Genomic DNA, 13177 nt, shown 5'->3' with positions numbered 1-13177 from the left:
AGTATGGTCTTCATGTTCGGAGAAGAAGTGATGCTTCGTGCATTTTTGAGACTCTCAGCATCTCTGTGTGTGTGTGTGTGTGTGTGTGTGTGTGTGTGTGTGTGTGTGTGTGTGTGTGTGGGTGGGTGTACACATGTCTGTGTGTTTGTGAGTGTGTGTGTGTGTTCTTGGCAGCATCAGGCTTTGATCTTGTAGAGTTCCTAGTGTCTTGGAGGCAGATGAAACAGTTTCTTCATCTCAGCTCATAGCACAACACTCAGCATCTCTCTCTCGCTCTCTCTCTTTCTCTCCCTCTCTCCTTTTTCCATCTCTCTCACTCCCAGTTGCACTCTGTTCAACTCAGACACACAAACACTCTGTACACATCTATTATTTATTAGCACACCTTGGTTTGTCTCCTAGGTGAACCCTATTGAAATGGAAACCTTTTCTGATATCCCTGAAAGAAATAGAACATTTTAGAGGTGTTTTTTTAAAAAGGGAAGCGATCAAATATCAAATATCAGGTGATCAGATATCAGGTGTTTGACACGGAACTGCGTGGCCTTGCCTTGTTCTGGCTTCTCTTCCTGTGTCGGTCCCTCATCAATGATACTTTACACTTAATAGTTTAATGGATGATTAACTACTTAGACAACAAAATATTTGGTAAAAGTGGTGGCCTTAAAACATTCTCTCTTGCTCTCACTCTGTGTGTGTGTGTGTGTGTGTGTGTGTGTGTGTGTGTGTGTGTGTGTGTGTGTGTGTGTGTGTGTGTGTGTGTGTGTGTTTGTGTGTGTGTGTGTGCATGTGTGTAGGGTTTCTCAGTACAGGAGACCAATCTGCTAAAGGGAACTATGGGCTGTTGGACCAGATCCAGGCCCTGCGCTGGCTGAACGAGAACATTGGCCATTTTGGGGGTGATCCAGAGCGCATCACCATCTTTGGCTCAGGCGCAGGGGCCACCTGCATAAACCTTCTCATCCTCTCCCACCATTCAGAAGGTAAGACACACTAACACATGTGACTTTAGTCCAGCAGGTACTGTGCTTTGGAATAATGTTATATGTGTGTGCTTGGGTTGGTCTCAAACCTTTAACATCTAACTATTTGTTTGTACCCACTCACAGCCAATATGCTCAGTGTGATAGCTGTGTGTGTCTGTGTGTGTGTGTGTGTGTGTGTGTGTGTGTGTGTGTGTGTGTGTGTGTGTGTGTGTGTGTGTGTGTGAAATGTATAATTTCGTGTACCCTTTCAGACTCACATCATCTCTCTGTCACTACTGTCTAACTCTTTTCTCCATTGTCAAAAATCCCTCCATCTTCATCCAACCATCCTCATCCTCATTGTCATCCTCACCTAACACCAGCAGTCCAGCCTGGACCTGTCAGTCAGAGCAGGTAAGCCATGACAACCACTGTCCCTGGAGACGCCAGTCATGTCAGCTTGGCTTCCATCAATGGCATGTCTGAAGTCAATATGGAAAACACACAGCTGTAATGTGATTCAGGAAAAGGACACATACATGTAGAGAGGACAGCAGAAACCACTGACACACACACTAGCATAGTGTTCTCCACCAAACACCAACCAAACCCAAATGTAGTGTTCTCCACCAAACACCAACCAAACCCAAATGTAGTGTTCTCCACCAAACACCAACCAAACCCAAATGTAGTGTTCTCCACCAAACACCAACCAAACCCAAATGTAGTGTTCTCCACCAAACACCAACCAAACCCAAATATAGTGTTCTCCACCAAACACCAACCAAACCAAAATATAGTGTTCTCCATCAAACACAAACCAAACCCAAATGTAGTGTTCTCCATCAAACACCAACCAAACCTAAATGTAGTGTTCTCCATCAAACACCAACCAAACCCAAACACTTGTATGTTCTGTTGTTCCTATTGATAGTGTGGGCGTTTTCTGAATTTTCTCCTCCATTTATACTGGTTTATATTTAGCTTGACAGTTATTTTCCTGATCCATCCAACCAGAGGATATTAAAATATTGTTTGCTGGAGAATATTGTGTTTCACAGGGCTGGTGTGCTGTAGGCTTAAGTGCAGATGACTGAAATAAACAGACAAGCAGTAGTGGTAGAAATTGTATTATGTATTGATTGAGTAGAGCAAAGGTATATTAAAATGAGAATAAAATATTGATTAGTTGAGAGATTTGTTTATAAATCCATTCTAAACCTGTGTGTCCTGTTTTACTCTCTCTAGGGGAACCAAAAGTCACAGTAGTAGAAAAACATGATGATGTTTAACTCTATGGAGATATTTGGCTGCTTCTCAGGAGGATAGTGTGTTTATGAAAAACAGCTTTAGCCATGGCTTTTGTAAAAAAAAAAGAAGATCTGTTTGGTTCCTAAGGTTAATGTCAGGGCTACAACGAGGTGAAGTAGCCATAGGCATATTAAACAGTGATAATTCAGTGGAACATTCTCATTAGTGCAAAATAGAAATATGTTTTAACTGTGTGTGCATGTCAGGAATAGAATAATCCTGAGCACGGGGCAAGTTTGCAGTGACCAAGATACAGTAGAGAGAGAAAAACCGAGTGAGGGAGAGGGAGAGAGTGCAAGAGAGAGAAAGAGAAAGGAAGACAGAGTTTGTGAGAGAGAGAGAGAGAGAGAGTGAGAAGGGAGTAATATCTGTGCTAGGCTTGCATTGGTAAAAGTGTTTGCAGAATGTGTTATTGGCTAAGAGAGGCTGAGTTAAAGAGGTGAGGAGGCTGACGGGGCCAGAAGCAGTGGTGTTGTAAGACTCGCTTCCAGAGGGGTGTGGCTGAAGGGGAGGTGATGAGGGGGAGCAGGAGATGACAAGAAGAGATGCTGACGCCTGATTAACAGCTATAATCACTGCACTCACTCACACAGCTTCAACTGTACTATCAGTTAGAACTTAAAGACTAAAATCCTCCACCAAAAACTCCTAGTTCTTCATTAACAAGCAACTGCAATACACTGAGCTTGGCTGACATATCTATAATTACTCCAACGAAGATGAAAAATAAACATAAAAATATGGGCACTCATAGGAAAGACTTTCAGTATCTCAACTCCTTCATTTACAAAAACAATGTGATGTATTTAAATGAATATTTCATAATGCTTCATCACCCACAGAATGCAGATCTGGGACAGGTGCCATGTTTCTTGAGAACCCAAATCTCAGCAGTGCTAACAGCTTTGCACAAAGCCCAAAACCCAAATCCCAAAGCCATTCCCAGTAGAACAGCGAATATGCTCTGTGTTTCCAGCCACACAGAAAAGCAGCTGTACTTGTGATTCTTGTGTTTGAAGCAGGACAGTGGGAAAGGTGTGATCTGTGATTCCCACTGACATACTGCCAGGGAAGCACAGTGGCTTATTTATGATGAATGTGTTGGTTATGACTTCTCATGGGTCTTTATCACTCCATGCACCTCTCCCCACTCCATACACACATTTATTTTGTTATATAAGTAATAATAATAATAACAATAATAATAATAACAACAACAATAAGAAGAATATATTCAGTGGGGGTTAAAAATACAATTAAAAGGACTCAACAATTTGAACTGCTCACTGATTTAAAGTAAAGTGAATGTGCAACACTAATAACAAACTCTGTATTCAGGAAACTCTTTGTGGACATCTCGTAATACACCAAAGCAAAGTGTTCCGAACTGATGGGTTCTGCATGCCCTATAACAGGACAGTGATGTTGACTAACTGATCATCTCAATCTCAACTCCTGAGACTGTGACTCCTGTGCTCTATGTGGTCTTCCGCAGGCCTCTTTCAGAGGGCCATTGCCCAGAGCGGCTCTGCCATCTCCAGCTGGTCCATCAACTACCAACCCCTGAAGTACACCAGGATCCTGGCCCGCAAGGTGGGCTGTACATACGCGGAGACGGCCGACCTTGTGGACTGCCTGCGGAGGAAGAGCTTCCGGGAGCTGGTGGATCAGGACATCCAGCCTGCGCGTTACCACATCGCCTTTGGGCCTGTGGTGGATGGAGATGTGGTGCCGGATGACCCAGAGATCCTTATGCAGCAGGTGTTGTGGCTTCAGACACAGAAGGAATAGGCCTTTAAATACATCAACCCCTACACTGGGAATGTCACTTTATTCCACACACCTTGTAGTATATTGTAATATGTCCACTGCACACCTATTTTCTCACCTTTGTTGGGTGTTACTGTGAAGTTGCTATGGGTACAGCTATGTGTGAAATCAGTCAGCTAGCTAAGTAAACCAGCATACCCTATAAAACGGGTGGCTATTGGGAAGTAATATATATGTATTTAGAAATTATATTGTTTTTAAAAATCACAACCAGCCAAATGTCTAAATATAACATGGCAGACAACTTAGTTGGTATAAAGTTGAGCTTTACTGTACCTGTAGAACCTACAGCTCTCCTAATGCCAGGCAATAGTAGTAACCACTCTGTCCCAACATCAGTGGTGAGTTTAGCACTAACCACCCTCTGTCCCAACATCAGTGGTGAGTTTAGCACTAACCACCCTCTGTCCCAACATCAACAACATGGTGAGTTTCTGAGCACAGGAATACTGTTGGCTACATGGGTTTGCGTGGTGTGACCATCTTGGCCCAGTGACACTGATGATGTAATATGTAGTGTTGATGTAGAATGGTCCCCTATAGCCAAATATTACCTGTGTCTTGGTGATGCTGTATCCTCTTTTCATTTACACATGTGCTTGCACATTGTGAATGACAATAAATTGAATTGAATTGAGTTATCTGGTCAAATAGTCACATGTGGTCAGAAACAGACAAGTGATAGATGGGGGAGAGGGTGGTTGACAAGTATTCTGTGTACGATGACATGTTGGCCACAGTCTGTAGTTGTACACTATATATATATATATATATATATATATATATATATATATATATATATATATATATATATATATATATAAGGAAGTGGCTGGCGGATGTAGTGTGTGCTTCATGGGTAACAGAACTATACTGTTTATTGTTTTCCCAGTTCCAGCTGAGCAGTGCTTGTTATAGCAGGGAGTCTGATTTTTAACAGAGCACTCTTATTAACGGTATAAGCTTATTCAAGACTATATATTGAATAATAACTATATATCAAGACAATAAGTGTCCAAACCAAACTGCACAGATGTAATTATTACACTCTTTTGGCATATAGTTCCAGGCCTTACATATGTCACCTCTGGGTAATATTTCAAGAACAAAAATCGTTTTAGCTCTAGTTTAACAGTCTTGATGGTAAAGGATATTTTTTTTACATTTTACATTTTTTACATTTTCTAAGGCAGCAGTTGTTTTATTTATTTATTTATATTTTATATTTCTATGGTTATAATTTTGTAAGCTCTAGTCCTATAACATGCACAACGTGTCCACTAGGGGGAGTTCCTGAATTATGACCTCTTGATTGGGGTGAATCAAGGGGAGGGGCTCAAGTTTGTGGATGATAGCGGCTCAGAGAGTGAAGAAGGAATTTCAGCAGCTGCATTTGATTACACTATCTCCAACTTTGTGGACAACCTCTATGGATACCCTGAAGGTAAGCATCACCAGGCGCTGGAGAACATTGTTAACGGACTTCCCTGTCACTCTTAAATGATCACATTATGGCTTTTCACAGATCAGCAGAACCAAAACATTCCGACAGTAAATATTGTTATTCTGCTACATCACACCCTCAGGCCATACTGTACTACCAACACAGTTGCACTTGCAACTTCTAAATCCTGCCACCAGAGGGCATTAGCAAACTATATTTTTATGTTTTGGCATGGTGATGCTTTTCAGTGTTGAGAATGTGTAATCCTCTCAGGCTTGATGTGGGCTCACAGTTGAGTCCATTTATATTAGAGGCCTTGAAACGTTCTGTTTCCAAATCATACTTATAGATGACATCTATCGATAACTGCACCAATTTTAAGATGCTTGTACATAGGCATAATGCTATTTATGTTTATGGCATTTAGCTGAAGCTTTTATCCAAATCAACTTACAATTATGACTGAAATGACTGAACTTAAGGATTAAGGGCCTGCTGATGTGCCCAACAGATTCAGCTGGGCAGTGGTGGGGTTTGAACTGCCAACCTCCTGAGTTTTAGTCAAGCACATGCACCAGTGTGCTACCACTGCCTATTCAGGGGGCTTGTCCTCTTTTCTTTTCTCTGCACTTCCTCTCACATTTCTCTAGGTAAAGACATCTTGAGGGAGACCATTAAATTTATGTACACCGACTGGGCAGATCGGGATAATGGAGAAATGCGCCGCAAGACCCTGCTGGCACTATTCACAGATCACCAGTGGGTGGCGCCAGCAGTGGCTACGGCCAAGCTGCATGCGGATTACCAGTCGCCCGTCTACTTCTACACGTTCTACCACCACTGCCAGACGGAGACGCGTCCGGAGTGGGCGGACGCGGCGCACGGTGACGAGATCCCCTACGTGTTCGGAGTACCCATGATCGGAGCCACCGACCTGTTCCCCTGCAACTTCTCCAAGAACGACGTCATGCTCAGTGCCGTGGTCATGACCTACTGGACCAACTTCGCCAAGACTGGGTATGTTTGTTTCTTAGCTGGTTACATTATCCTGAAGACCCGCTGCACCTAACAGCTATGACCACAACACCAATTACACTCGCATCGTCTTATTTAAAAGTCCATGGATCATAACGAGATGGCATCAACTGGCTCATTTGCTCATAACGAGATGGCATCAGCTAACTCATGATGAGATCGATTGTTTCAGTTTAATTAAAAATCACTGAGGCCTCGTTTCACTCGTTTGCAGGCTCACTACAAGCCTGTAGTGATAGATAGAAAATGAAGGTTATAAAATAAGAACTTTATACAATAATCCTGTAATGTGTGGTGGCCAGAGTGCTGCAGGACGCACAGACTTCCTCGACAGGGACGAACATTTATTAACATAAACGACAGCGGCACTCATGTATTACAAACGATAAAAATGAACAAGAAACGATTGACGTTAAACAAACACAGTACACAAGGGTACAGCTAACATAAACACGTTACATTTAGACATTACATCTACAATGACCAACGGCGCCGCACACCCTGACGTGAGTTTAAAAACACACAGACGAAACGAGGTGCAGGTGCGCGCAGGTGTGGTTACAAACGAAAGTCCTCCTACTGCATGTGGCTGGCCAAACCACGTGCCTCGCGGGAGGCGAGTCCAAAATGCTCATTATATAAAAACTTGGTAGATCATGTGTAAATACTAGATATATCACCAAGCGTCATGGAACAGTTAACCTCAGAAAAACAAATATTTTTATTTACTTTTAATTTGCATTACCATTATAACATTATTCAGATAAACAAAATAGTGTTACTGTCTCTTTTAATTACTGAAATATTTTACTGACCCCGTTTTCACAAATAAACAGCCAACAGCTTTCTCACCTTGTTAAAACTGACATGGTTGTTTACATTTCTTCAGATAATAATAATAATAATAATAATAATAATAATAATATTAGTAGTAGTGATAGTAGTAGTAATATGGTGATGCAGCATTATACAGTAGGTGCACTTTTGACATAATAAGCCTGAAATTCGCATTCAGAATAAACCAGCAATTCAAAGGGAAGTGCCTGTTACCAGCATCTTTTGTGGAATTTGCATGACAACCCTTTTTGTCTTCTTCAGGGATCCTAACTTGCCAGTTCCCCAAGACACTAAGTTCATCCACACCAAGCCCAACCGCTTCGAGGAGGTTATCTGGACCAAGTTCAACTCCAAGGACAAGCAGTACCTGCACATCGGCCTGAAGCCCCGCATCCGGGACAACTACCGTGCCAACAAGGTGGCCTTCTGGCTGGAGCTGGTCCCCCACCTCCACAACCTCCATGAGGAGCTGCTGAGCTCCACGACAACGCGCCTGCCACCAGGAACCACGCGACCCCCGCACTGGAAGGGCCCGGGGCCCCGCACCACCCGCCTACCCTACCCCACCTTCCCCCCAGACCTAGATCCCGAAGGCTCGGAGCGTCCTCGCTTCTCGCCCTTCCCGAGTGACACGCGTGACTACTCGACGGAGCTGAGCGTGACGGTGGCAGTGGGCGCCTCGCTCCTCTTCCTCAACATCCTGGCCTTCGCCGCGCTCTACTACAAGCGCGACAAGCGGCATGAGATGCGGCGGCACCGGCTATCCCCGCAGCGCGGCGTGCCTGCCAACGACTTGGCCCACAGCCAGGAGGAGGAGATCATGTCGCTGCAGATGAAGCACTCTGAACACGACGTGCACCACGACATGGAGCCGCTACGGCCGCACGACATCCTGCGGCCTGCCTGCCCGCCGGACTACACGCTGGCGCTGCGCCGAGCACCCGACGACGTCCCGCTGATGACGCCCAACACCATCACCATGATCCCCAGTACCATCACTGGCATGCAGCCCCTCCATGCCTTCAACACGTTCCCTACCACCACTGGCCACAACAACACCCTGCCCCACCAGCACTCCACCACCCGCGTATAGTACTGCCCTCTAGTGGGGAGGATGCGCTCCTACACACAGCCTCTTTTAATCTCCCTGTGCCCCCCTTTTGAACTCCTCTCTCTTACAGTACTTACACTTTCTGTTGAAAAGGTGCAACAGTGCCTCCTGGTGGTTCTCTCATAGACTCAAATGAACAGGTTGAATTAGACAGAAACGTGGAAGGCACCTTGGAAGTTTTTTTCAGACTATGCTGCGAGCCCAAGGGCTCGGACTGACAGTGAGATAATGTCCATAAATTGTTGCTTTGGGAGCCTTTTCCCACAGTCTCCTAAGTGGAACAGAGTGGTTCACTGGGGAGCAAGTGACACTGTTATGGCACATGGAGAGAGAGAAAGAGAGAGGATGATAGAGGAATTTTTCTAGATTTCTTTACTCCATTCTGTCTAGAATGAAAGACTGCAGTTATTGTGGCCTCATCTCTGTTCTCATCAGATCACTGATATCTTATCTCTCCTTAACTCTCTCCATTGTTCCATTATAGCAGTTTCATTGTCCAATCGTCTTGAGCCAATCCTCTGAGCACTGTCTGAAAATGCTCTGTGACCTTGTGTAACGCACAGTGGAGTCATTTTTATACAAAACATATGTGCAGTAAGCAGATGACACGTGACACTCCATGGACATGTTCCGTCTACCAGCAATCATGGTGCCAAGTACTGAGTTGTAGCCCTGCAACAAGATAGACGGTGTTAGACCACTGCGCCCTGGAACTGTAGGATGTTAAAAGAGCCAGCCGGCTCACTCTCCATTAGTTCTTTTGTTCTTTTTATTCATTTTTTGTTATTTATAGCCTGTGTATACAGAGAATGATATATATTGGAGGTTTGCTCGGTGGGATCTATGCATGAAACATTTTTCAAACAAGGAGGCACTCAGCGGTAGACTCACAGCACATATATAATGTATATGAAGCTTAAATGTTTGTGGGTTTTTTATTTTCCCGATTACAGTTCAAAATGGTGTCAAGGGTCAACTGTGTTTATCTACAGGTGCAACCATGCCCTTTAGACATCATCGCTGGGTGAACAAAATAGACCGTTAGAAAAGCTAGAAAAACTCCAGCCACTTCTTCTCTTTTTTAGGTGGGATGTAATTTTCTTTCTGAATATGTTCATTTATTGCTCTGGCAAGGTCCTTTCATTCTTTCATGTCAGTGCAGAATTATTGGTGCTACTGTTTCAGAGTTGTCGGCCCATGACCTTGGCAGTACTGTGTGTTGAGTGTACTAGTGGATTACCAGTGTGACATGCTTGTGGTCACCTCACGCTGAGGGCGTCAGCAGCAGCCTGGCCAGCTGTCTCATGTGCTAAACAGATGTAGCCTACTGATCCCTCAGCTCGTGCAATTGGGCTCGGTCAAATAGTTTCTATAGTGTACTCACCTGTGTCGCAACAAGCTTTTCTTCATTTTCACTTTCTCCTGCTGTTTGCACATTTATTTCCTGAGCATGCTCATTCATGTTTGTGGCAGTTAGCTTGTGTGTGTGTGTGTGTGTGTGTGTGTGTGTGTGTGTGTGTGTGTGTGTGTGAACTGCATGCCATCAGTGCCTCAGTACGAGAACACTGCTAACTGAAAGAAAATTAGACAGAAAGAATGGGAAGAAAATGTCAGAAAAATGGTGAAATAAGTATCAGACTTCTGAAGTTGACCACATCAAATGCCTTTTGTCTTTGCTTTTGTTTTGTTTTGAAGACTCCCGCTAGATTTTCCCTCTTTCCTCACTTCCTCTCAGGATTCGACTCCACACAGCATGGTGGGAATCTTAGAGCAGAGAATGTAGCAAATCTTCTTTTTCTGCCTTTCAGAGCAACTTTCAGTGAAGCAGTTCCTAAAACATCAAACCCATAGTGTTGTGGCATAACCCCACACACACCATCACTATGGTCAAAGCATCAAACCCATAGTGTTGTGGCATAACCCCACACACACCATCACTATGGTCAAACCATCAAACCCATAGTGTTGTGGCATAACCCCACACACACCATCACTATGGTCAAACCATCAAACCCATAGTGTTGTGGCATAACCCCACACACACCATCACTATGGTCAAAGCATCAAACCCATAGTGTTGTGGCATAACCCCACACACACCATCACTATGGTCAAAGCATCAAACCCATAGTGTTGTGGCATAACCCCACACACACCATCACTATGGTCAAAGCATCAAACCCATAGTGTTGTGGCATAACCCCCCCCCACACACACACACACACATACTATCACTATGGTTAAAACATCAAACCCACAGTGGTTTGGTCTAAGACCACACACTCCTTCTGTATGGTTAAAAGAGGCAGAGCAGAGGGCCCAGTGAACTAAACACATTACAGATGGGTCATCAAACTTCAACAGGTGGCTGCTCCAACATGTCTGTGCAATCAAGGCAGACATCAAAGGACTGAAAGTCTTGGATTGAATTGGCCATCAGTTCAATTCAGGAGAGAAGCATGGTCAGCATGCTGCTATCACTTTGGTGCCTGCTGAGGGCAGGTGGCCAAGAGAGACAGGCACAGTATACACACACACACACAAAGGTGTGGGACAATATTTTATAAACATCCACTATATCCCTTCATTGCCTTGTCCCATCCGTTTATGTTCATGTTGCTGTCCTGTCCTGAGTTCTGTGAGAGTGCCAGGGTGTTGTGGCGGTGTCCTGTGTGCATGTCCATGTGTGGAAGAACTGCTGGATTGCTCCTGGAGCCTGACAAGCCTGCGTGCACACCCTAAAGGCAGCTGCAACATAGAGCACCGAAACAAATGGAAGGCTAATTGCCCAACAAGTGTACTGGACAACCTGTATGCTGGACCACGGAATCTCTGGTGGTGGATTAAAACTTGGAGGCACACAATATCACCACAACAAAAAGAGGACTTTATAAATAATGATTCAGAGTTTATGTGATTGGGCCAGCCTGCCCCAGTGATGACCGTTTGTGGTAGGAAACCTGTCTGAGAAGCATACCAGGAATGGGGAAGAGGTGCATACAAAGACAATATTTGAATTCTTTTTTCTGATTTGGTATGCTTGACCACTAGAGGGAGACACACTTACAGTAGAGATGTTTCCCCTTGACAAAAGACCAAGTTCTCAGAAGGCTTATGGTAAGCAAAGGTAATATACAGTAAAGAGGATTTAACTGTACATTTTTAAGTGTAAGATGAAACCAACAAAATATTTGTAAATATTCAGTTTCTTGTTTGTTTGTTTGTTTTCTGAGTGAATGAAATACTTGCGTTTGTGAGCAAGACAACAGGTGCAAGAAGTAAATTCAGCCACCAACAAATTTCAGCTTTCAAATCTTGTTTTCTGTGTCTTCATTCAGTTTAGGGCATTAAGGAGTAGTAATGCCATGATTCTGTGATATAGTTTGGTGCTCTTTTTCCCAAACACTAAACACTAAAATATTTATACTTGCACTTTTCTAGCGTATTATTAATCAGCATATTTAGTCCGGCCTCTCATCCAACCTCTTACTTTGTTATAAAGAATTCAAGTTGTTGTATGTCTGGAGGATGAGCCACTGTTTGTGTAACAGTGGTTAGTATAAAGGCCCATCTTGCTTGGATATCTCACTGTAGCATTTAACCTGAACTAAAGACATCATGGGAACTGTTGCTGGATGACCTGTGTGATTTAGGAAAGAGAATGTATTTGAGTATAAACCTGGTTAACTAAGGATTTTGATCATCCGAGACTCATTTGGAGACTTATTCTACACCCCAAGATTTCATCATATTATAACTGCCATTTTGCAGGATAGAGTACTTTATGTTTTTACTAAATGGGAGGATTCATGATTTGACTGTCGAACAATAAAAGAAGCACATTCTTAAAGTGCTTTAGGTGGAAAATTGCTTCACGTGATCAGATTTGCTGAGTGGCAGACTTGTGCCTGTTGTCTTGTTTTGGATTTTTCTTTGGGAATCAGAAACCCAAGACTTGAGATAAAGAAAACATGTTAATAATGGTTTTAAAAATAGATGATTATGAAAAAAAGAAAAAGAAAAATATATATAATTAAGGAGATATTTCTGTTTAATTTAGAAATAATTACACACTGTATGCTGTGACTGATCTGGGGAACATTAAATACATTCATAGTCCAATATTTGTTTCCTTACTGTCTGTAATCTCAGCAGAATGACACGGTGTGTGTCTGTAATCTCAAACTACCGCATAATGGCAGGGTGTATGTATGTGATCTCAAACTACCGCATAATGGCAGGGTGTGTGTATGTGATCTCAAACTACCGCATAATGGCAGGGTGTGTGTATGTGATCTCAAACTACCGCATAATGGCAGGGTGTGTGTATGTGATCTCAAACTACCGCATAATAGCAGGGTGTCTGTATGTGATCTCAAACTACCGCATAATGGCAGGGTGTGTGTATGTGATCTCAAATTCAAAAGAAGTTGGATCATGTAGCACAACATGACAAAACGTCATTGTTGTCATTCCTTCTCAGCACAGATGTTTCTCCAGGCCACAGTGCTACATCTGACATGAGACAGCAGCAGCACTGTGCAAATAACGAGTAAAGATAAAAACACAACGGTGCAATTGGACCATAAAAGTGTGAACAAACCACTGATGCCAACGAAAATACCCCAGAGAGCCAGGCCAAAA

The 13177-nt window shown here is 43.3% G+C and overlaps 1 protein-coding gene across 2 annotated transcripts in view; it reads left to right on the top strand.

The window, feature by feature from the left end:
• nlgn2a (neuroligin 2a) overlaps nt 1-10512 on the top strand; it is a 75018-nt gene extending 64506 nt beyond the window's left edge. For both annotated transcript variants that reach the window (XM_027028446.2, XM_027028445.2), the window contains exons 4-8: nt 798-983; nt 3772-4037; nt 5391-5550; nt 6201-6567; nt 7684-10512. In XM_027028446.2, coding sequence (XP_026884247.1) covers nt 798-983; nt 3772-4037; nt 5391-5550; nt 6201-6567; nt 7684-8515 — 1811 coding nt within the window. In that variant the 3' untranslated portion in view covers nt 8516-10512. The remainder of the gene's footprint in view (nt 1-797; nt 984-3771; nt 4038-5390; nt 5551-6200; nt 6568-7683) is intronic.
• Nucleotides 10513-13177: the final 2665 nt, after the last annotated feature.

The sequence above is a fragment of the Electrophorus electricus genome, chromosome 19, assembly GCF_013358815.1.
Source record: "Electrophorus electricus isolate fEleEle1 chromosome 19, fEleEle1.pri, whole genome shotgun sequence".
Classification (NCBI taxonomy): Eukaryota; Metazoa; Chordata; class Actinopteri; order Gymnotiformes; family Gymnotidae; genus Electrophorus; species Electrophorus electricus.
This window is presented reverse-complemented; position numbering and strand designations above follow the sequence as displayed.